The sequence below is a fragment of the Plectropomus leopardus genome, chromosome 10, assembly GCF_026936395.1.
Source record: "Plectropomus leopardus strain MGB_pleo_1.0 chromosome 10, ASM2693639v1, whole genome shotgun sequence".
In the NCBI taxonomy this organism is placed as follows: Eukaryota; Metazoa; Chordata; class Actinopteri; order Perciformes; family Serranidae; genus Plectropomus; species Plectropomus leopardus.
This window is the reverse complement of record NC_142185.1, coordinates 10,339,655-10,364,713: the sequence shown is the minus strand read 5'-3', so window position 1 is coordinate 10,364,713 and position 25,059 is coordinate 10,339,655. Positions and strand designations below refer to the sequence as shown.

Genomic DNA, 25,059 nt, shown 5'->3' with positions numbered 1-25,059 from the left:
CTGGGGCCTGAGGCATAATTTTTCAGGTTGTCTGTCAATCCATTCATCTCATTCTTATGAAGGTCTATATTGCTGGAAAGTATGTAAAGAAGGGAACAATTCACACGGTCCTAACTACTTTGGGTTGATCCAGTGAATACCAATACTGTACAGAGCAAAAGCAAAAAGATCTTATACTGCGGTCTGAAATTTTGTCAAATTTGTTTTTTGCAACTGAACCAATGATCAATAACAGAGACTAAATATGTCAACTAATGGAGTGAATAAGGGTTTCACATCTGTTTGTCAATAACTTTTCCAGCAATTCTTTATAAGAGAGTGTTACATTGTCACTGTGGGAATATGAAAAATAGGTTTGATTAGTTTGTAAATTACCTTTAACCTGGTGATACTAAACTCTAGATGTGAACTGTTTTGACAAGTGGATTTTTCCCTCACACTTTGGTGGACACATGGTGAACCTGTGAATACACACAGATATAGATCTTTAAATCACTTATTTAAAATGCACAAACTTCTGCTGAGCCAGTTGTTATTGCTACATTTCTGATACAGATACAAGAGTTTAACTTCTCACAGAGCAGCTGACTTTCAACAGGACTGCAAAGTGATCTGGGTCAGCAGCTGGTTTAACAAGACAAAAAGCTCATCTGCACAGCAAAGAAATAAATCAGATTGTCTTGTCTTGCATAAACCCAACTGTAATCACTAATAACTTTCTGTGCACGCCAATCAATTCAACAGTAGCCAAACTATAAAAATGAATGAAAAACAAATTGACTCCTACTGTAACAAAGCTTTACTGAATCATAATCAGGTACTCCAGAAAAAAAATAAAAGTTTATATAAAATAGCATTTGAGACGTGACAATCTCTGTGCTGTTCCAGTCAGTTCGATCAGTAATACTTTTCCTACTTTGTAATTAGAAAACAGCTTAAAGCAGAAATCCTCTCAGTGTGTAGTAACAATACTGCCGGAATCATTTTCAAAAAAATATATATATAAATCTACTTCATATCTACAGCCTGCTGATGCCATTATACTGACAATACATTAGAGCTGTGTGCTACAACACTTTTGGACAACATGTTATACTTGTTCCATTACACTGAGTAGTGGCATAAATAACCGTCACTGCTAAGAAGACGATGTAAAACAGTCAGTGTCCCTTGTTCAATACTGATAATGAAAATCATAGTGAAAGAACAACAGATAGAACTTAATGAGGGTCCAGACTTAGTGATTACGACACACGGGTCATTGAGATCTGTCAATGAATTTGCCAGTCTATCTAAGACTAAATGTAATATACCTTCATTTTAACTCAGAAAATGTAGTATCACATGTACAAAATCAGCTTTTGAAGGGACAGTTCACTCCAAAATCAACAATACGTATTTTTTCTCTAACCTGTAGTGCTGAGTATTAATCTAGATTGTTTTGGTGCAAGGTGCTGGAGATATCGGCCGTAGAGATGTCTGCATTCTCTTCAATATAAGTGAATTAGATGGCACTTGGCTTGTGGTGCTCAAAATGCCAGGAAAGCACATTTAAAAAAAAAAAACTCAACAGAAATGTCTCTTTTCAGAAGTCCTGACACGGTTACTTAAGATAATCCACAATGAGCAGTTTAATGTAGAAACAGTTTTTCACCGAGCACCACTGAGCTCGCTACAGTTGCAGGTCAGCTGAGGAGGTTCATGTTTTCATCTCATGTTGCTATGAGCATAAGCCTCTACTTCCATATTATATATTATCCTATATTATAAGTCTAGATACAGCAATTGGGTGGGGCCCTTCACTGATTTACAGTCTCTCTTTCCCGATATGAGTCAATGGGGAAAAGAGTCTCTGGGCCAGTGGACATCACATGACCAACCACTTTTGATTCCACTTTTGGCCACTATGTAAAATTTGCATCAGCGCCTGACGGTCTTCCTCGGGGCTTGTCTCGTTCATGGGTAGATGCATGCTTCCGTCTGCATGTTGATCCGTTTTGTTGGTGTAGTTTGGTAGATAGAAAATAGTTCCTACATTAAACTTCTCACAAAAAGGATAATCTTGAGTAACTAGGTCATGATTTCTGAAAAGAGACAACTCTATGGCCGCTATGTCCAACACTCTGCAACTCACACATAACACTACAGGTAAGAGTAAAAATATGGATTTTTGATATGGAGGGGAACTGTCCCTTTAAGATATTTTACAAGTTTTTCTCCTGTTTCAAACTTCAGTAATTGAGATTTTCAGAAAATGTTAAACTTTTCATACTGTGGTGTCTCCAGCATTCTCAGATGAGACTATTTGAGTACATTCATTTCTATAAGGCAGGGTAGTAACTACAGCATGTCTACAACTGTCCAAAATGAACTCAGATATCCAGTTAGGTATAAAAAAAACGGAGATCACAGTTAACTTTTCTATAGCAACTGAGGTGCCTCTTGCTTTCACTTGTCACATTTACATTGCTAATTTAGAGGTTAAAATAAATATGAATGAAAAATTGCCACAGGTGGAAGCAGTGGTTTCAAGTGAAAACAAAGTTTAGGATCTCATCTTAAATTGTTTAAACTTCATGTCATTACGTTGTCACCTTTGACTCAAAGCCATGAAAAGAACATAAATGGAGGAAGAGCAGAACACAGAGGGTGCAAACTTTCATTAGTGATGTTCAGTCCCTTATGATGCTGGTACCAAAACATATGAATTCAAGAATGCTGCGATGGGCAAATTAAAACATCAAAAAGAGAAAAAAGTAGGAGGATGATAAAAACATCAGCTGAAAAAAAAGATCATCTCTATTGTCATCCTTTGCAAAGAAATCTTTCAAGGTCCAGTGTCTCAAAGATAATCCAGTGAAGTTTTTCATATCCAGTGGCTGCCGACAGAAGAGTTTCACAGGTAGTGAAGAAGACAGTATCATATTCATGTGTTTCAGTGTGTTAAGAGTCCAAGCGTGTTTATCTCTAAGAATCAGCATTTTCAGTCAGTCTGTCTTTCTTTTCAGTCTGTCATCCAGTGTACGTCAGCACCTCTATGTGCTGTGTCATCTGTGAGTGTGCAGGAAAGCTCAGAGTAACAGAATCCAGTGGTGTAAAGAACCAGTGATTAAACAGCATGAGCCAGAAAAAGGTGGAGGAAAGCAGCGCTAAAAGAAACAACCTACCCTTTACACCAGTGGTGGATGCCTTCATGCAACGTACCTTGCAGTGTCATAAGATTTTTTTTGAGTTAGCCCCAGCTTGACCTCTGTTTGTTGACTGGATGGATTGAGCAAATGGCAGGTCACTGACAGTAAATTCAGACAGGAGATTCACAAGTGTTCTTAAGATGTTAATACTTGAACTAAATATTTGTTGAAAAATTAGGCTTTGTGTCACGTTATCATGAAAAACTGTCAAAAAATTCCTATTAACTTCTTATGTAGTGAGTTGAGTGTGTGCAATCTGTGAGAATGGGTACAAGTGTGTTTGTAAGCTGCCTCTTCCCTGGTTTCCTCTCAGCCCTCAGCGTTCAGCGTTCAGCACATCTGGCCCAGCTTGCTTGTGTGTGGATGGGTGATGGGGTGAGAAGTGGGGAGCTGGGAAACAGTCTCAGAGACAAATGTTGTGATGTTCCTCATTTCTCCATCAGAGCTCAGTGGTCAGGAGACCTCTGGGTTTGGCCCCATCCTCTGAGGTTGGTTGCTGATCCGCAGTGCTGTGAAGGAGAATGACTGAATCAGAGACTACTTTTCTCATAAAAGCATAAAACATACACAAATGTTTACAAGGGATGTCCTCATCTGATCTCAAAGATCGGTACTGATGTCAATCAAGGTGTTCTTTATACTCATTTGGGTTGGCTATATTAAGCTTATTGATCCTAATACAATCCTTTGTATTATTACAGCTGTAAAGCCTTGATGCACAGCAAAGCAGAGTGTAGCTGTTGTTAACTCTACTGTAAAAAAACGAACACTGTAAATGACAGCAAAATGCAGTGTTTGTTTATGTTATTGACCAAAGTTATGAGCACTTGCTTCAGCTCAGTGTGAGAGTCTCTTGTGCTTTACAGTTGTCTCTGGAGCATGGTGTTTCACTGCATACAGAGATGAAACAGACCAAGGTCTGTCGCTCTCACCACGCCGCTGCATGTGCAATAAAAGGCCCACAAGTAAAGAAGTAGGCTAATTTATTAATGTAATCCACACATAAGACACACAGATGGCCATACACTTCATTCTCTTAACAAAGGCTGCATCTAAGCAGAGAACACCGGTGAATACTTTCTTAAAGGGACAGAAACATTAATTTGAGACAGTGACAAGGTCAAAAAGATTAAAGAAAGGCTTTGTTACTTTATCCTTTATACTAAAAATTAATAAACACAACGTTAAGGAACACCTCAGATGCAGGGATTGTTTTATTAATGCATTGCAGAGCTATTCAATAGACATAGTTATACACTAGATTAATTTTATTAACTTTGCCTGAGGTGTGCACTGTGCAATTATACTGTGCGTATTATCTAGGATAACAGAAGTATCGGATTGGGACTCAGTTTAGGCAAATACTTAATATTAAATGATTCACATCAGTGGGCAAAAAACCGACATCCGTAATGTTGACTGACAAGTTCTGAACATGTGGGTAATGAAAAATACTGCACTTAAAATAAATAATTCCATTGATGCATTCATACAACACAGAATGCAGCTATGTTAAGGACCAGAGATAAAGTATACACCACATGGTACGGTGCTGAAGTGGTTAGCTGACATCACTTTAAATTCTCAGTGACGATGACATTATTTTGCTTAGTGCATAAGGAAATACATAAAAAGTATGTATCCTCCTGACCAGTTAACAGTAAGCTCATGACTTCTTAGCAAGAATTCAAAGTCATTCAGCTAGCTGGTCTTCAACTCTTTGCTTTCAGCTACAGGCAGGCACTTTCCTGCTCCATCAGCAGGGGTCAGCATGCTACCAAGCTTGCCTTACAAACAAGCTTTAAGGTTCAAATCTGAAGAGTTTTACCTGGTGGAGATGGTGTTACGTGTGTGAGCGAGCTGGGGGAGGACTGAGGTGAGAGCTGCTCCCCCATCTGTAGGGAGAAGAGGGTTGACCTTAGCAGGGGGATCAAGGTCGAGCAGGCCATTAGTAAAGACGCCAGGAGGCTGCATTAGAAGGGGATGAGGGAAAAGGAAGGAGGTCATTTTCTACTTAGCCTCTACATCAGCCAAAGTGAACAGCAACTATGCAAGTGCACGTGGAAAAATAAACACTGAGCCTCATATCACCAGATTCACGACACTGGACACAAATTAAAATAATGAAGTACTCATAAAATCCCTCTAAAACATTTCAGAAGAACCTGTGGGGAAGAAGGCAGACATGAAAGCCAGATGGACAGGTAGACAGTGTGACTGGGGAAATGTTAGACAGTCAAATACAGAGGTCGATCACTCACAGCAGATGTAGGAATGATCCAGCGAGGTGTGATGAGAGGTTTGGGCTGCTGCACTGGTGGTAGCTGCAAGACATTCAGAAAAACAATGTCACACTGAACTGACCGTACATTATTCATGCATTCACCCACTTTTGACCCCAGGTTACTGATACAGGTTTGCTTCAAAGGATTACAGCGAGAGACTCCTGACTGCATGCCTAGCTTTGCAAACACTGCAAAGTTACATAATTACTTTACACAAAAGGACAAGATTAAGTTTCAGTTTAAATTCAGTCTCTCTCATATTTCTTTCTCGTTATGTAAGTGTGAGTGTCTTTATGAATCTATACATTCAAAAATGTCGTGCATGAGCATCATCACTATAGAGTTCCCACACATTCTCATGGACAACATTTCAAAACTTTTCCATGACTTTTTAAGTGCCCATGATATTTAAAGGAAATATATTTCCCATCATGTTACATTTCGTGGAGGATTATCCATAGAAGGTCACTGTAACAACAAAATTCCATGACTTTCTAAAACTTCAAATTATTTTTACTAAATTCCATGACTTTTACAGGCCTGGAAATATGATTGTAAAGCTCCATGACTTTCCATGGTTTTCCATAACCATGGGAATCTTGTCGCTAGCATTCCATTTTATCCTTGTCTCAAATAAAGACAACGGTATACTTAAGTCTGGTAGTGTTGGAAATGTGTTCACACTGAACCACAATAGTGTGGTGCAGGAAAGAGTACTAAAACCTGGAAATGAGTTAGTGTTTCAGTGTTCCTGGTGCCCTTATCTCAAAGTCGATATGTTTTTTAGAATGCATTTTTGGTTAGAAGCCTGAAATATGGTCTGTGTATTTTGTTTATGACCTAACAATATCTATTTACTTCTGGCAATTGCATTTTGGCTTCAAAAATCACAAAAGTGGTGTTTGTGTGGGAGTATTACCCTGTTAAACAAATCGTCTAAGTATCACAAACTTTTGTTTTCCACACCATTTCTTTTTGCAATAATAAAAAATCCAACGGAAAAAATTGACTAGGTTTTTGACAAGAGAACCCGGGAGACGCTAACTTCTGCGTCGGCCTACAGAGAATGTCATCTCTGAAGCTCTCTATGGCCAATATACTTCGTGTTCTTGAGCAAGTCCACAAAGCCTGTCGCTGTGCAAAGGTATTTACACACAAAAAAAGTCAAAAATTGATTTAAGTAAAGTGTTTTGCTTAATTTTTCCACACACAGTAGAATAAGTCTTACCACAGGGGTTGGATCAGTGAAATCGATCAGGTTGTCAGACAGCGGGGCGACAGTGTTTTGCAGGTCAACTTCCTCTGCTATAACCTGCAGAACGACACCAACACTCTTTACCACAACATGCAAACAAACCTATACAAAATCTGAATGAGACAATGTGTTCACATTGCGTTCAACATGACATGTAAAGCAGAGAGGAGCTAAACAAGCAGTGTGAGAAAGTGCATCGGGTTTCTTTCATTCCTGTCAGCACAGACAGGAATGTAGATCAACTGGTATCATCACCTTTCAGTTCATTCTGAATGATAATTACTTCTATCTGAGTCAGATCAGATGGATAGAAGGATGGACATGTAACATGTAACTGTGCCTTCAAAACATATTATGAATTAAATTTTATTTCTTACATATTTGAAATTCCAGTAGAACAGCATTTTTTCTCAGGTCTTTAAATAACAGAAAGCACTGTGTGCATGAGTATGAGGATCCCTGGCAACTATTTCCATGGTAGCAAATGTAAATGCACCACATAATTCAAGTATTAATAATCATATTACCTTTGGTGCCATGCTTTCGGTGGCAGACTCAGAGGGCATCTTGGGAACAGAGGAGTTTAAATCTTCAGCGAGCCTCTCTGCACTGGACGGAAAAAAAAGAAGAAAAAGTGAGCACAGAATTTTAGATTTATGTTCCAATCAGAAACATTACCAGAAATGTATTTCAAGTCCTTCATCCTTGAGATACAGTAGTGTTAAAAAACATATTTTATATTTTTCTCATTCATGATTAAAGACATCCCGATATTATCAGAGGCAATCAGACAGCCCAAGGTGATGTCAGTTGTAGAAAAGCTTGCTTTTTGCTACATAAATGAGTGAAACTATTAGTTGATTATGAAAATTGTTCTCGCCTGATGTTCTCTGATTGACTAATTGATTAATCACTGTGTGGTTTCAGCACAGCATGAGTCTACATTCTCCAGACTCTAGAAGAAAAACAGCCTAAATAGCGTGAGTGTTTCCTGCGTCAATGAGCCTGGGGGCCGTACAGCCTTTGTGAATTGTCTGGTCAAGCGTCTGTGTGTGCCTGTATTTTTGTGTCATCCTACTGTAAACACCTGAGCAGAGATGCCGGCAGTATCCAGGCAGAACTCAAGTCATGTGACTCAACACACCCAGAGACACACAAACAAACACATACACACACAGGCGTGCGCGCTGCTCAAACACGCCAACAGATGTCAGCAGACACTACTGCGAACAAGCAACATCTTTGTCCCCAATGGACCACCGGAGAATGCAAACTTGTTTTATTTTCTGTTTGGGAAGCATAGGCCTATGTAAAATTATACAGCGAAGATACAGTAAGTATAAGAGTATATTTGATACCACTTTTTCTATCCTCTCTTTTTTTCTTCTTATTTCAATCTGAATGCTCAAAGCCTGTTCTTTGTTCTCTCAGGGTCTTAAAAGCTGAAGCAGGTTAAGTTAACATAATCATTACATAAGGTATGTTTAGAGTTATAGGCACAGTCAAATATATCAAATTATTATATCCTAAAATGGACTATATAGTAATGAGTTACGACTTTAACAACGATGTGTGAAGGATCTTAATTAGTATTTCAACAATATGAGTGTCTTCACAAAAAACTAGGCTTTCTATGCATTAGAAAGACAGAAAATAAATTTATAATAGGTGCAACAAGACCAGAGAAAAAAAAAGAGAAAAAGAACAGTGACACTGGCTTATGCTCAAAAAGTAGAAAACCTACAACTACCAGAGTGCATCGGACCAATAAACACTCCTGTTGGTGGATGTGGTGGTGGTGGATGTCGTAACGCCACCTGGTCCATTCGACACGATGGCTACCGACAGGATCTCACATTACTGTCAACGGGTAAGCGAAAACTTGAAAATGCAACACAGTAACAGAATCTTGGTTTATATGTGATCCCAGCTGCATAGTTTTACCATTTGATCTCTGTTTTTTCAGCCTCTGTTTTCACTGTGCAGACAGCAGTAAGGGGCCAACTTCCTGTTCACAAACTCTCACTATTACAGTTAAACAGGGCATTAAAATATGTTCCTGAAAACATTTTAGGCGAAACCGTGCAGTAGCATAATCTTGATTTTTTTATTAGATCAGCACCGCCTAGCTTTACTGTTTGATCTGATTCAGCTCCACACATTGTTGTAGGGAATAAAATGTAAGTGATGATTTTCACTAAATTTATCATTGGACTTACAGTTAGATAAAAGAGAGGAGAGAAAAATACAGATGTAAAGTGCATCTTTGTCCTCTCAGCAGGATTAAAAATCTGCAGCAACTGTTAAAGATTCCCTTCTTTGCTGATCTATTCTTCTGGTTTCTCTATCTTTTGCAGACACAGTGGGAATAATACAGAATTTACCTGGCAAACAAACAAAAGTGTAGTTTTTACTTTCCACAGACAAAGTTTAGGAAGAAAAAAAGGAACATTTAGCACATACAGACACACAGACTGACCTGGCCCCTGTAGATGAGACCAGTGAGGCTGGCTTGAGCAGATCCCAGGAGTCTTGGATGTCAGGGCGACTGCTGACAGACAGAGAGGAGTTACTACCCATTCGCCCGGTGCGCACTTTCAACCTGGAAACAGACAATACATGTTCTTGTTTTGTAACAGGGGTTTTGTGTGTTTTAATCTACAAGTTTTGCATAAAACATTCAAGGAAAAGAAAAAAAAACAACATAACCCACAAGATTGAATCAAATCGATACTTTTACAGAGTTAATTGTTTTTATAATAACAAATTCAATATGAATCAACATTTGAATGAGACACAGTGAAGGAAGATGGAAAAAAGGGCATTTAAAAATAAGAACAGGAATTTATGTATATGTATGTATGTAAGAATGTATTGTTCCAGACAGTATTTACTAAATTTAAAGTCATCCAGAGCCACTGACTGCCTGTGACACAGTGCAGCCACAGGGATTTGCTTGACACTCTGTGAAGCCTTGCTTGTAAGAATGAGCTGTAGGTGATGTAATGTTGTGAGCTACGTTAATAATCCTCATGAATATTCAAGTGGTTAATCAGCTCTGGCTGCAGGAGCGCTCAGATTGGCTGAGACAATGTGTTGACAGTTGGCATGACTCAGGAAGATGGAGGAGGAGGCCCAGTTTCAAGACAATGGAGTACGGGTGACAACAGATTTATCCTGTCCATGTGTACCGCACACTGACTGACTGTAATGTACTGACTGTTTGAAAGAAGAGATTAAAAAAAATGCAGTATGGTGCTTACAAAAACACATAGATGAAACAAACAAAAAAACTCTGCATGGTTGATAAAATTTTCGAAAGCCTTAGCAGACACACATTCATTGTTTATTATCACTTGTAAATTTAGTTTTAGAGGTGTCACATTTTTTAACCTGTAATGTGAATTTTGCTTGTTTACTCATTTACTGTATTTTGTTATTATTACAATTAATTTATTATTATTATAATTTATTATAATTAATTAATTTATTAATTAATTATAATTATAATTTATTATTAAATCTACTCTGTTTCTCCTGAATTAACAAGATAATAATTTAGAATCTTTAGAAAATAATTTACTATTGAATTCTCATTTTTGGAATTAACGATTATCTCTTAAAAAAAAAAAAAAGAACAGTAGATTTTTCTCTCAAATGCATGCATTACACATCTGTACTGTATGTGCAGATTTGTACTTGCAAGCAATAAATCCATTATGTGGTCTTACCTGGCAGAGGCCTCCTGCAAGTTACAGTTTTTATCTCCAAGAATGATGACATGTTCCTCCAAGGATCCCTGCACATAGGAACAGAGAGAGAGAGAGAGAGAGTGTGTGTGAGAGAGAGAGAGAGAGAGAGAGAGAGAGAGAGAGAGAGAGATAACTGGATTGATAGACGGACAGTGAGGTGGGGAACATCTCACTTGAGAGCAAATTACCATCACAGTTATTATATTTACACGAATGTGTTCTAAATTATTATTCTGATATTCTGTAACTTGTGATGATATAATTTCACTGCAACACAAAGGCCACACTGTTAGGAGTTTAAAAGGGTTGGTTTGAATGTCAGAAATTCTGAGGCCCTCGCAGAATAACATTATTTCATATACCTGAGAAAATAGCACTATTTTAATTTCCTAAACCAATTAGAGGCATCAATAATGGGTGTACCCAGGTCAACAACAGAGGGCACTTGTTTTTCTTGTAGTTCCCCTTCCCACCCAAAGTGCTGAAGGTTGAAGGTTTCTGATTGGGAAAAAAACATGGATCAATTTGCTAACTTCAGTTTCACAATGATTTTACAACTGTTTCAGTAAGTTGAAATCATTTTAAATTCAAGTTATAAGCCAAAGGGATAGCAGCACTGACTATGAAGCTCCATTCACTGGATCAAGTCCAGCTGAGGACCTTTTTTTGCACGTCATTCCCCATGATTCTACCCTCTAACTTCTGTTGTCCCTCTACTTAAAGCTCCCAAATGCTTTGACATGAACTGCTTTGACACAGTTCTAGATATGTTTATTGGCCTTTTCACCTTTCAGTGGTCACTATATAAATAAAATGCATTCAGTTTGCTCAAGTGTGTGTATGTGTGTGTGTGTGTGTGTGTCACCTTGAGGGCAGCAGCCTCAACTTGTGCTTTCAGGATGTTACTCTTCAGATCCTCTGGGGTGCAGAGTGGAGTGACAACTGGACTGCTTCCTGTACTGCTGAGACCACACTTCTCTGTGAGCTTCACCACATCCTCCTGTTGGAGCACATTAGGATGGGGCACACACATAATATATAAAAAAAAAAGAGAGAAAATGACCTCCGAACAAACCAGAAAAAATGCCATGCTATCCTTTCCGTAAGCTAGAAAATGGAAAGCAGTATTATATGAACACCTACCTGATTATTCATGGCCATATTAACATTGATGTTATTTTTCGGAGTACCAAGCAGCGGACTGCTCTCCAACTCCAGCTGCTTCAGACGAGCTGCTGCTTCTGGAGAGACGCAACATTTAACCAAAACACACAGCCACACAACTAATCTTTCAATGCATGCATGATAAAACATACACCTGAAAAGTTTACTGAAATTACAAGAGATATTTATTACATCCCCCTTTTTAGTATACTCCAGAAGTTTGTGTACTTATCATTGAAAACATCAGAACTGAGCATTGACTGACTTACAGAGTAACTTAGGAATGTTTCAACCTGGACCTTTTTTCTCATATTTCTGTGTCAATTTTAGAAATTGGTCTAATAATGAGCAAGACTGATGCTGTCGGCAGAACTGAAACAGGTTGAAATGTAACCACTCCGGGCAACTGTGCACTTTATGTCCACTAAAAATGTTTGTTTTTACCACTGACAGGATTGTTTTTCTTAGGGACTGAAAAGATTAAAGAAAGGATCCCTACAGAGATGGACCTTTTAAACAACCACAAAATCACTATTGCCAAAACCACCAGACTCTATTTAAATAAACACTAATTTAATCATCATAAAACATATTTCATTACAAGTTCCCAGAAGTGAAATACAACTCAAAAAAGCTGTCTTTGTTCACATTTTCACTTTTCCAACAATTACCAATTGTGGTTTGGTTAAAACAAACTCAATTTACCAAATTAGATGTGAAAATATGCTGACTATAGACACTAAAACTACTGTTTATTTCAACGGAATGTGGTAGGTTTGGCAATGGCGATATAAGGAGTGTTTCTAGTTAAACAAGGATTTTACTCTTTTTAAAAAAGGTCTATCTCTGTAGGGATCATTTCTGTAATATTGTCATACACTACACAGAATAATAACCTGAGCCTGACAGTGGCAAAAACAAACACTTTTAGTGGACGTACACTGACGGTGCTTAAATTTCCCACAGGGACTACACTGTAGCTAGTTTCACTGCTGCTGGCTACAGCCTCGTTCCTAAATACTGGACCAATTTCAAAAATATTTGTTCCCATTAGTCAATTTGACACAAAAATATTAGGAAAACAGGGTCCAGATGGGAAAATACTTCAGTTACCCTTTAATGTTAGTTAAATGTTTGTTTTAAAACATCAGAAAATGTGGTAACACTGTTGTTTCATACTCTGACGCGCAGTCACTATACTACATTTTCATACATTTTCATTCAACGTAGAGATAATCATATGATGACAGTGGCTTATTGTAAAGATTAGGCTTCTAAAACCAGATTTTCAATATCCTTTTGCAACATTTCCCAAGTAATTTTTACTGTAACTATGAATTCAATATTTTGGCATGCTAGGTTTTCTGCAGTCTCACCAGTGAGGCCGAGATGATCCTCCCCGGAGACGCTGGGGGCAGCAAAGGCATTGCTTGGTCCAGCCTCGTCCGCAGCTGAGGGACCAACAGGAGCCCTGAGGACATCGTCAATGCATGTCTCCATCAGGTCTGCAGCCATGGGCAAACTAAAGATGGGGCAAAAAGAGAAGAAAAAGATATAAAAGAAACGATGGGGGTTTAAAAATAATTCTGTCTAACTGTAAACAGAAACAATGGAGAAGGAGCAAGTGTTAAACCAAAATTACAACAAAACAAAGGATTATACAGCTGTACAACTTACCTGCGGTATCCATAAGACATAAATGGAATCTGCAGAGATGTTAAACTGGCCCATGATGATATATCAAAATATATTTTAGAATAACTTTCCATAAACAAAAACATACAAAAGATACAATAAAGAAATAAAAACAAAAAAAACATGGATTTAAGCATGTGTATTTTCCGACAAACGTTCAGAAGCATCTGGATAAAACAAATCATGTAGGTTCACAGCTGCTCCAATAGGTTTGGAAAATATAGGCATACATCTTCCACTTTGTTATCAGGAATATAACAAAGTACAAAGACAGCTGCTGTACACTAAAAGATATGGGATCTGCGTGACCAAAGAGAAAAGCTCTTCATAACATCGCTGGAAAAACGTCCTTCTCAAGAGGTAGAAAAGCATGATTGAATTCACGGAGGACAGTCTTCAAAACAGGCAATAACTTTTGTGGAGAGAAAAAAAAGTTGCGTAATATTCTTAGAAATAAAGCCACCTGAAGCGAAACATTTGATACATGGATTTTGATGGAAGCTCTTCCAGCAGCCCAGTAATTACCTCATATTTCTGTAGCCTGAAGACACAGTGAAACATGAGAGGTATATATTACTATATAAACTATCTGGAGTGAAAAGAAGCTACTGTAAAGCACACAGAGATAAGTACAATGTTTTGCCTCAGGACTCACAAACCAAATGTATATAAACACTCCCACATGTTAAGTAATCCATGAAAGAAACACATCAGGGATGCATCCAGCCCTCGTGTAGGCCATAAACACAATACAAGTATTGTATTTACACTCAAATGCAAGACATGTATGGCTGAGAGATTTCACGAGGAGGTGATAAATCTTCTCCAAAGCATTCTCCAAACCAATAAAAGGTTCAGTGTGTAGGATTTAGGGGGATATATCAGCAGAAATGAAAAATATAAAAGAGTAAGTGTGTTTTCGTTAGTGTATAATCACCTGAAAATAAGATGACTATGTTTTCGTTATCTAAGAATGAGCTGTTTATATAATGTGGTGGGCAAGACACCCGTTGCCGAGAAGCCAAATGGCATCTTCGTTACACTGATTTGTAACATGAAACTACTTCCTTCAGTGTTTTTAGCAGTTTTAATCACCTGATTTATTTGTTTTGGAGAAGAAGAGACTTCTGTCGATAATTCAGCTCCCGGTAAAAAACCCAGAACACTGAAGGAACTCTAACAGGGAGAAGTTTTAGCTGGATGCAATGTGCAATTCACTGCTATACGCCACCCAATCCACGTAAGTCTTACACATTTTACATTTAAAGTTATAGCCAATATCTTGTCATGTTCAATCCCAACGTAGCCTGGTGTACAGACTCCTTTGTTACTGAGCTTTATAGTCAGCAGCAACAACTTACCAACCCACTCACCTGTGCCTCACATTTTAAAATCAGATTTATTAAGTGTTCGACAGCTATGGTACAACTTGAGTGACAGCAACAGAATATACAAAAATATCAGTAAATTTTCAATACTGCCAAACAGCCTTGTAATCCTTCTCTAACAGTGTGTATCCTACAGTAATCAAACACACATAAAGCAACAGTCTCCTCTTTATCAAGATCAATCCTTTCTTTATTCTCCGGAATGATTTTAAACAAAAAGCTCAGAAAGATCCTTTGGTCAAAGTTATATTGTAAACATTTGACTAAGCAATAATAGAAAATCACCTTCATTGGTTGAGCTATACAAGCAACTGCTGTGCAGTGGTGTAGCTGAGTAGGTAATCATTCAGAAAGCACCTTCTTCTACACACTGCTTTTTGTACATCAGCCAAACCCACAATCACCTTGGTGGATGGGTCATTTCATAATAACATCCCAGCTGTGCCTTCACCACTGCAGCTGTGGCCATTAAACAATTAAACAGATGAACAATGTTGATTTTGATTCACTTCTGAACATTTTATAGAATTATACTTGTTGGATAGCTTGCCAGAAGTTGGATTAGAAGATCAGTATCACTTTGATTATAGTGATATTAAGTACAGAGTCTGGGATACGTTGAGACTAGCTTAACAATGGAAGCAGGGGAGAAGAGCTAACTTCCAACAAAAGACAAAATGCTCCTTAAGCATGTCTAAAATGTGTTTAGCATACAAGAAACAATGTGCAAATATGTCAGATTCTAATTCTTTTTTTTGTGATTTTTGGAATGCATCTATGAAAGAAACCTCTTTTCAACCAAATAAATTCTAGTTCTTGCAATCATTCTCTTAAGGATTCTTGGAACCTAGGTTCTATCTAGTGAACCTTCCCACATTTCCACCAGTTTTGCACAAAACAATTGTAACCAAGGATGTGTCATCAACATAGGGTGTTGCACAATGCTTGGTGAAAGTAAACAGTAGTAGAAAAAAACTGCTATTTTAGTTTCCAGCTGACAACCGACTTTTCTGATTCTGAACCTATTTATTTTTGGTCAACATGCTCTTAAATGTTCAAAATTCAGTGCAGGAACCAGAATGAACTGGTTCCATGTTGGTGTAAAAGGGGTATAAGTAAAAGTATCTCTTTTCTCCTGCTTCTATTTTTCTGTGCTAGAATAGGCTATCACCTCTCAGACAAATCTCTAAAGATACTGACCTTCTTATCCAACTACCTTTTAAAACAGAGCAGCAAATCTATGAAATGTGCAGAATAGATTAAATACAAATAAGAAAGAAAAAAAATCACATTTTCTTTTGCATAAAAATCATTGGATGGAACTAATTGATACAGCAGCAGTGTTGACATATAAAAAAAACAAAAAACTAATTTTGAGAGAATGACAATGAGAGCTGAAGAGGACTTAGGAGTAAAACCCTCGAGGAACTATGTGACTTATTGTTTCCTTCAGTCGAGAGTGAGCTGAATTCCTCAGCCTCACATCGATACTATCTTACCAGCCAGTTTCACCGTGAGGTTAAGAGTGAAGGACAGAGGAAGGAAATGAGAGAAGAGAGACAGAATGAGCAAATTGTAAAAGGTAACGAAATGGAGAAAATAGGGGTAAAAAAGCGAAAGAGGACTTTTCAGAACTGTCACTGGAGCAACGGTACAGGGCAAGTGGAGGCAGCGTGCAAAGATGAAAGATTGAAAAGAGAGGTGTGAGAGCTTGGAGAGGTGTCCTTCTGTGAGGCGCGTTACTAAACAGAATATGTGACATTTTGAGCTGTTTGTGTTGACGAATTTTTTAACGAGGCACGTCTGCGCTCACACAAAATCTGTCCTTCCATGTGGTGCCGTCACCACCACAAAATACCATCAGTTTTTCATGGTGAGTCACTGCTGAGCCATTCCCATTTATAAAGTGTGCTGTCCAATTCATGTCAGTACAAAGGGTGACCGCTGTCAGATCCTTGGATGGGTCCGACTCCTTGTAGGGGAGCTTTGATGAGACATGAGCGGGAAGGGTGGAGGGAAGAGGAGACCTGAGGAGAACAGGGTGGAGGGACAAAGACAAGGGGAAGGGGGTATGTAAAGAGATGAATAGCGAGTGAGTAAGAGAGCGAGAATGGCAGGGGGAGAGAAAGGGAAGCAGTGAATGAAAACACCAACAAGGCGGGGGACATTGTATGCAAATTAATGAGGGAAAGAAACAGCTAAGTAACAGAAAAATAGGAAGAGAGGAAGAGCAGAGGGCAGCAGAAGAGAATCTGAGTCAGCTGAAAACATGAATCTAAAACAGAAACAAGTGTAATTCATTGCGTATGATTGAAACACATGCTAACTGTCCTTGCTTGTATGAGAAACAGAGTTCCCAGAGGATTTTCATGCTAAAGAGTGTTAACGATTTTTGCCATGAGAAATCATTTATTCATTTTAAACTACAGCTTGACAAGAGAAATCATACTGATGATAATAACAAAAATGTTATTTTAGCGGACATAAAACAACATGAATAAATAAATGAGGCGTTCATGGTCACGATGAGCCCGGCAGTGTCAGGAAACTGAATATGCCATGCAACTTATGGCACATTGCTTCTGCTACACTGTGCTCTGGCGTGCATTTAAGTGTGCTGAGACAAGTGTTGTGACATACACACTTGAGTTAAGTGAAGTGGACTGGATGTCTCTGGAGCGTCAGTGACCTGGCTTTGCACCTCCAGCAAGAGGTCTGATGGCTTATGTCAAATCTTTGTTTTATATATTCAGTGCTGAAGGCCTCCAGCCGGAAGCTGTTATTCATGATGACAGCTCCACTGGGAGCAGAAGAGGCAAGGGAGTATACGTTTCTCACTGCCACTGTAAAAAACGGACTAACTCTGTGATCTTTGACTGGATGTACAGCAGATGATCTCCTGCTAACCTTTTGATATATATTTTTAATATTCTCTTTTTGGCCATGGAGGATAAACTGTGATGAATTTATTCCAATGGCACTAACCTGATAATGATGGACTATAACTTATGATACCTAGGTAGAGAAGTAAACAGAGAAGTGAAGTAGCATAGAAAGGTTCAGCGAGAGGGCAACAGATACAGACACACACCTACTTGTAATTTTAAAACAGTAGAAAGAATACAGCTGTTCGCTGATTGCTCAAAGAGGAATCTAAAAGATTCATAAACGTTTCCAACTGCAATTGTTAAATTAGTATATGTTAACATTTCACCTTGATTTGGTACTGTCTGATGATGTTGTACACATCCGAATAAAAAACACTGACAGAAAAGCCCAATTTATGGTAGTGTGCTTGACATTTTTGATAAGCGTCGCTCGAAGAAAATGATTTGTATTTTCGACAGAAAAAAATGTCACTGGAAACTTTCCCACACCTATAGAATCGTGTAACATCACAGATAATGTCATATTTTTTCTGGCAATGTGATTGCTACTATTACTATTTTCTCCCTGAAGAACGTAGAGTTTAATACCTGCATTCAGCATCTCTGTCCACAGAAACAGTCACCTGTCAGCAGCAGCTGCTGCAGAGCTGAGAGGACAGCAGCCGGCAAAACTGCCCTCACCAGGCTGACTGACAGAGAGACATTTACTGAACCAAAAAAGGTTTCATGCAAGGACCACAGGAAGAGATCAAGTATGTTTGTGTATAGATTCATTGATTTTTCCCAGCCCAGCGTACTGAGTGAGAGGAATGTGATGGTTGATAAATTAAAAACAAATATACAGCAGGACATTTGTGTGGTTTAAATACCTATCTGTGCAGATTACACTTCAATAACAGTGACAGTAACAGATCTGGAAAACAAAACCATGAAAGGGGTCTCTGCTTACCGTGGAGATGACTGAAACCTGTCACCAAGGCATAAATTGAAAAAGTCCCACTACTCTTAAAGTTCTGTCGAGCAGCCCACTTCAAAAGCATTGAGCGCCCTACCATAAATCAGGCATAACTGTTTCCACTTATTAACATTTGCATTATATTATCACATGTGCATGTATGTGCGATTGGTTTAAGCATATGTGCTTATTCTCTTATGTGCTTAGTAAAGTTGGATAATGACAGACAGAGAGACAGAGGAGATTGATGGCTCCTGGTATCAGGAGAACAGCTAGGGGTTATAGTGCTCCATGCAAACTCGACAGTGACATTGTACTAAAAGCTAGGGAGAAAGGAGTGGGAGGAGAAAGGAAAGAGCACCAGGGGATAGTCTGAAGTATTAGTGGTACAGTCTCTTTCAAAGAATCCTCCTGCTGTTCACTAAGTTGCAATGGGTTGACAGCAAACAACAACTCAGAGGTGTAATATCTTGTGCTGATAAAATACACAAGAACTTGTAGAGCTTGTGTCAGTGTTGGTGAAGCATATTTTGTTTATCATTGTATAAGCTGCTTCAGACTTGACAACATTGCCTTGAGAACACTGGACCAATACGGAAAAATGTGGGCCTGTGCCTGGTAGGTCTGATCAAAACAAAACTAGTTCTGTTGGTATTAGAGCGGCACTGAGGAAATGTGCAATAATGTTAATTTTCTTATGATATAACATTTTTTGAGCACTGACCCAATCAAGCAACACACTGACAGACAGACTGTTTAGTGACTCTAAGTAACTTTTTACTAGCCCTCTTTATTGTTGGAAGCTCCATTAACGGCTGGTGCTTTGTGATTGGCCAGATGATTAACAGCACGGTGCGTAGCAGACAAAATAGTGCCTACAGAAAATGTAATTTAAGATGTTGCTACCATATTTAAAGTGCAATATTGCAGTCTTTTGCAATGTATTTTTCAAGCAAGTTGGCATCGCAATGCTGATTAAAAGAAACAAAACAATTATGGCTGTTAAGCAGTTTAGTTGCAGATGGGTTAACGGGTTAGACTATACCTAATCTTGTTTAAACACACTTAAGACTGACAATAACTGGGAAGTTAAATGTCGCAAGGGCACTGCCACCTTTGAATTACAAATATTTGCAGGTTTGGGATTTATTGTTTACCCTTCAAGCAACAAAGTCAAAAAGAGGAGGATACAGAATAAATGGTAATAGGTCATCCGTCTGTCAGTGCACTGGCCGTATCCAAAGTCATGTCTGTGCATCCTGGTTTTCAGGATAATAAATGAATGAAATAAGGGTCCCTGCTCTAATGACAGGCAATCCTCTTAATACCACTGACCAGAAATTTACTTTACAAGAAACAGGATCAACAAGAGCTGTAAATCTGAATTAGCTTTGTTCCCCTGAAGCCACATTAGTCTGATCAGGAAGCAAGAGTTCCTACTCTTTACAATGGGGGACAATAGCATGTAACCTGAAATGTCTTTTGGGAAGTCCTTAGCATTACTATTTATGTTGGCCACAAGCTTTTTTGGCAAACATACTTGCACTCATCCTCGAATACTGTTGTAATATCTCTGGAATCATTTCGCAGTTTAGAAGATAAATAATGGTTTACAGAGCAGCAGGTGTCTGAGAGGATGTACAGCATGACATTAGATGACAGAAAGTAAAGACATCTACACACTGAAATGCACTGCCTCTTGAACAGATCCAAAGCTGAAATCACATTAATGATTCATGATGCCAAAAACTACATCACAGCACAGCATCCAAAAAAAAAATTATCACATAATTTCCTTCACCGATTAGGTTGGCATTTCATGCTGATCAAAAGTGGACAGACAGCAAATCAGGAGACGATCCCATCGCAAGGAAACCCTTCTCCAAAGCCAAAGTCAGAAAGCCCGACACTGCATAGCGGTTGGTTGGTTAAAGCTGGAGCAACGGCGAGGTTCAGTGTTTGATCGTACCTACCTGGCCTGCATCCACACAGGAACAATCTGCCCTCAGTACATGTTAATACTGGAACACACAGGGGAACAGTGCAGGTTTATAAAAGAGGACGGTGCGTACATAATTGTATGTACACTTGCTTGTACATTCATACACATACAAGCTTCACACAAGACATGAAAATGCAGCCACAAATACCAGATTTATCCCAAACAAAAAATGCACCTGTATGTATACAAACACACTGCTCAGAGGTGAAAGCCAAAAAATACAGCATAACACAAAAACAGTAAGCTATGGAACTAAAAATTAAATAAAATAAAGGTTATACAGGTGGTACTAAGAAGAAGTCTGGCAGGAGAAATCCTTAGTGTATGTCTACTACTTCATCTATTCACTGCCTATTTGTTGAAATGCAGTCCATTTTTCTTGAGCTTGAATCTGCCACCTTGCCTGAATGTTGCACTGCTACATAACAGTCTCCTGGTATGTGCTGAACTCTACGACGACACAAACATGCTTGCAGACATACAAGGACCTCCTTCCTTTAGGCCATCGTGTTTCAGAGAACACCTCTACGTACATGTCACATGCACATAATAACTTAAAACAGAGCAGGAACTTAAAAAAAATGGAAACAGAAGAGCCAAGGATGGAAGAGACAGGGAGGCACAAATAGAAAATTGCACATAAAAATACTCTCTCTGCCTTCTTCACTCCTTCTTCCCTGGTCACAGCAAATCAGGGTCAGTGGATAAGCCATGTTAAGCCACTCTCATGGAATTAGACTGTGAAAAACACACCTAGCTATCCACCCACTTCCTTCAGCACCCAATAGGGATCAGTAGGCCCACCATAACCTTTCCTAACCTGGTCTTGTTTCCCTCACCATGAGTGAGCACCGTTGTAAGCTGCCACTGCCATCTGAACAATTAATTGGCATTTAACATAAAAATATCAATCCATCCAAAAGCTCCAAGCCATCTGTTCTCTAATACGCTACAATACAGCTGGCAGGAGCACATATTTCAACACATACTGAGTCAAAATTGAGCTTAAAAAATAAATAAACACGCATATGTAAAAAAAAAACAAACAAAAAAAACACAATTCTGAATCAAGTACCAACCTCCTTTTTTCTCCTCCAGGACTCCTGGGTAGAGCCTCGATTTCCATCGGTGCACAGGCAGAAGCAGCTACCGGGCTGACCACAGGCACACCTGACCAGGCACCTCTACTGGGAGAAGACTGAAGGCAGACAGAATGAGAAAAAATGTGTTAAAGAGTAAGATGGGCACAAAGAAGGATGAGGTTGGAAGGTACTGAGAATGTTTCGAGAAGGAATGAAAGAAAAAAGAAATATATAGTTATTATCTTTCTATCATTTAACTTTTCATTGTAAGTTAATTTTGCCAATGCAGTTAATAACCGAAGCTGTTCTGAGTTGGCCAAATGTATCTGCTCCTACAAATAAATTATTTGTTCTCTATGTGAATACCTCTAGACCTGCTGCTCTTGTATCCTTCCCTGTAATTTGATTCTCATTTGTTGTTGGGTCTCATTTGCAGGGTTTTTCCACACACTGTCATGGACAAGGTTTCAAAACTTTTCCATGACTTTTCAAGGACCCCCCTCCCAAAATTTTTTTTTCTAGCCCCACTTGCTCAGCATTTGTCAAACACATATTATTTAAACTCCATTCTAACATGATTTCAGCACCTTCTAAAGATTGAAAATCCAATAATATTTGCTGTTTTTACAAAAAGAAAAAAAAAATTTCAAGACAACATCCTTAAAAATTAGCAGTAAAATAAATAAAAAATGCTCTACCCTCCCTAAGCCAAAAGTGCTTAAAAAATTATTTGACGTGTCTTGTGGTCTTACATGACGAGAGAGACAGAACGCTGGGAGAAAATGAAGAAACTTTGCTGTTGAACAAAATAACAAAAACAACCAAAATGTTGTCACATGTCAACGCATTTTAAAACTATGTCATGTCATCAGCTACAGAAAATAAATCCACTGTTATGTTAAACTGTTGTTATTGCATGTATTATACACATTCAAGTTCAAAAGATTTTCCCATACTTAAAGTGATTTTTACTAATTTCATGACTTTTCCAGGCTTGGAAAATCTGATTGTGAAATTCCATGACTTTCCCAGATTTTCAATGGCTGTGGGGACCCTGCAGTTCTGAGTTAAAAACCTGTCTCAGTCTTCTGTTCTGCTTAGTGTTGTTTCCCTGTATAATATAGGAGGGATTAAAATACACATAGCAGTTTTGCTCCTCACCTTGTTACCTTTGCTGACTCCGTTGCCTGAGGAAAGAAACCTGAGCAAAGACAGAAATCCACATTTTATTCAAAGAATCAATAGCAAGCCCCTTTAAAGAATTCAAAAGAATGTATAAAGGTTTATACTGTAAATAACTAAAGTGGTTTCCAGTGTCGTCTGAACACTTAAGGACACTCAAGAACACTCAAAAAATAAACCAGGGACTCTGAAAGCCTCCCACAATGCCTTTCACAAAGAGTACAATGCTAATGCTTATTTGGCTGAACAGCCCCTATGAACACCAAATTACACCGAGCAGTTTGTAGTTCTTCAGGCAATGACACATGAACCCAATTTTGGAGCAAATTTGGTTAAATTTATGACACTCCATTACGCTCTTCCTATTTTAAGTCTGCCAGGTTATCCATGAGCCATTTTCCAAATCCCCACCCTTGTTTAAGGCGGCAGTGCCACATCCTTTAGACACAGCTTCAAATATTGTAAATGCTGTGTTGCCTTGTAACCACCTGAATTGTCACAGCATCCAATCAGGTGTTATGAAAAGTCACAGGGGCATTTATCATCACAATGCTCTGAACCAACTGGTCCCATGGCAGCTTTAAATTTCAGTGACATCACGTCTTTAGCCCCCACACACACACCTCTAAAACAAAAGGCTTCCTCTGTAACAAGATTACAGCTGAGGCTTATGATCGAACTACAAGAGAGACTGTGTGTGCGCGTGTGTGTGTGTGCGTGAGTCACAGCACTTTTAAGCAACAGTGCTTGATAACCATAGATACATTTATGTGACACATAACTAAGCAATTTGCAGTGCAAGCCCTTCCACTGTTGTTACATTTATCACAAATGAGACAATGTAAACGGGATTACACTGCAACAGTGCTACAAATTAATAAATAAAATGAGATAGAATTTGTACACCGATCAACAGGTGTGAATGTGATCACCCTAAAATTCAAGCTGTACAATCAGACAAAGGCACAGTCACATTGTTCATATCAATGTACTTACTCCTGGGGATGGAATGGTCCTGTGAAAACACAAATAACAAACGGTAAGTGTTAAGTTTGAAAATATAAACTAATGCAAATGCTTTAAAGAATGCAAAGATGTTGGTGATGTTTATTACTGATTAGTAACGTGAAACTTCTTTAATCAGTGTTTCTAGCGGTTTAAAACACCTAGTCCGTTTGTTTTGGAGAGGAAGAGATCTCTGCGGATAATTCAACTCCTAAATTAAAACCTCTTGAACATCTAGATCGTGCATCCAGAGAAAAACAGGTGACCAAACACTGGCGTCAGAAATATAGTGATTTGTATGGTGAAACTGCTTTGTTCAGTGTTTTTACCAGTTTGAATTGTCAGGTCTGTTGTTTTGGAAAGGAGGAGACCTCTGTGGATAATTCAGCTTATGATAAAAATCTCCTAAACGTCTGGGTCAGAAAAAAATGTTAGCACACAAAAGCATGCCGTGTGCAGGCCGCCTGTCTGTGAGATGCCAAACAGCTTTGGAGATACACAAGTGCTTGAATTTGTGCTTTTTTGCCATATATTGTAAGTTTTTATATTTAATGCTCTGTATGTAGGCAGTATTTTCACATGTGCTGTGCCGGTGTGTGTCCGTTGTCCTCACCTCTGTTCTGCATGGTTCTTCTAGAGTAACGTCGACTGGGCCTCCTCTCAAACGACGCTGACCTTCTTGCTTTGTTGGCCTTGGTTGTCTGATACTCTGTCTTTCCACTGGTCACACACACACACACACGCACACGCACACGCACACAAATATTTTACACTTGCAAGTATTTCTGTGTGTTCCCAGACTATCAACATTACTGGTAACCATCATCAATGCAAGACAAACCAATCTACACAAGATACATTTTCCTTATGTTTAAAACAAATTATCCAACAAACAAAGGACACAGCGGTGACCCCTGCTGAACTCTGGACCCATTCAAGCGATAACCTTCCAATAACAACAAACCCTGTAACCTCTGTGTAAAACCAACATTACTGCCAGTGCTTATCCAACTGGGTAATGTTTAAACACACACAGAAGGGAACTAGCTGGCTACTGCGCTATGTTGACACTGAGTGCCTGCCTTATACCACTGCAAGTATCAATGTGTACACACTTGTTTTGTCTGTATGTACAGGTTATGACACTGTGCATCAAACTGGGATTATTATCTCTGTCGGTATGTTCAAACACACAGTACAGAAACAAATACATGC

At 38.7% G+C, this 25,059-nt stretch overlaps 1 protein-coding gene across 6 annotated transcripts in view; it reads right to left on the bottom strand.

The window, feature by feature from the left end:
* Positions 1 to 781: 781 nt before the first annotated feature.
* Positions 782 to 25,059, bottom strand: part of epb41l5 (erythrocyte membrane protein band 4.1 like 5) — a 45,625-nt gene continuing 21,347 nt past the window's right edge. Inside the window, exons 13-26 of one of the 6 annotated variants that reach the window (XM_042494251.2) lie at positions 24,458 to 24,564; positions 23,836 to 23,854; positions 22,819 to 22,858; positions 21,655 to 21,773; positions 13,024 to 13,169; positions 11,627 to 11,724; positions 11,349 to 11,483; positions 10,463 to 10,530; positions 9,211 to 9,333; positions 7,259 to 7,340; positions 6,705 to 6,788; positions 5,453 to 5,515; positions 5,020 to 5,159; positions 782 to 3,700 (exon numbers count right to left, since the gene is read on the bottom strand). In XM_042494251.2, the coding sequence (XP_042350185.1) occupies positions 3,631 to 3,700; positions 5,020 to 5,159; positions 5,453 to 5,515; positions 6,705 to 6,788; positions 7,259 to 7,340; positions 9,211 to 9,333; positions 10,463 to 10,530; positions 11,349 to 11,483; positions 11,627 to 11,724; positions 13,024 to 13,169; positions 21,655 to 21,773; positions 22,819 to 22,858; positions 23,836 to 23,854; positions 24,458 to 24,564 (1,294 nt within the window). In that variant the 3' untranslated portion in view covers positions 782 to 3,630. The remainder of the gene's footprint in view (positions 3,701 to 5,019; positions 5,160 to 5,452; positions 5,516 to 6,704; positions 6,789 to 7,258; positions 7,341 to 9,210; positions 9,334 to 10,462; positions 10,531 to 11,348; positions 11,484 to 11,626; positions 11,725 to 13,023; positions 13,170 to 21,654; positions 21,774 to 22,818; positions 22,859 to 23,835; positions 23,855 to 24,457; positions 24,565 to 25,059) is intronic. The other 5 variants (XM_088083028.1, XM_088083026.1, XM_088083027.1 and 2 more) reach the window with 5 other exon arrangements.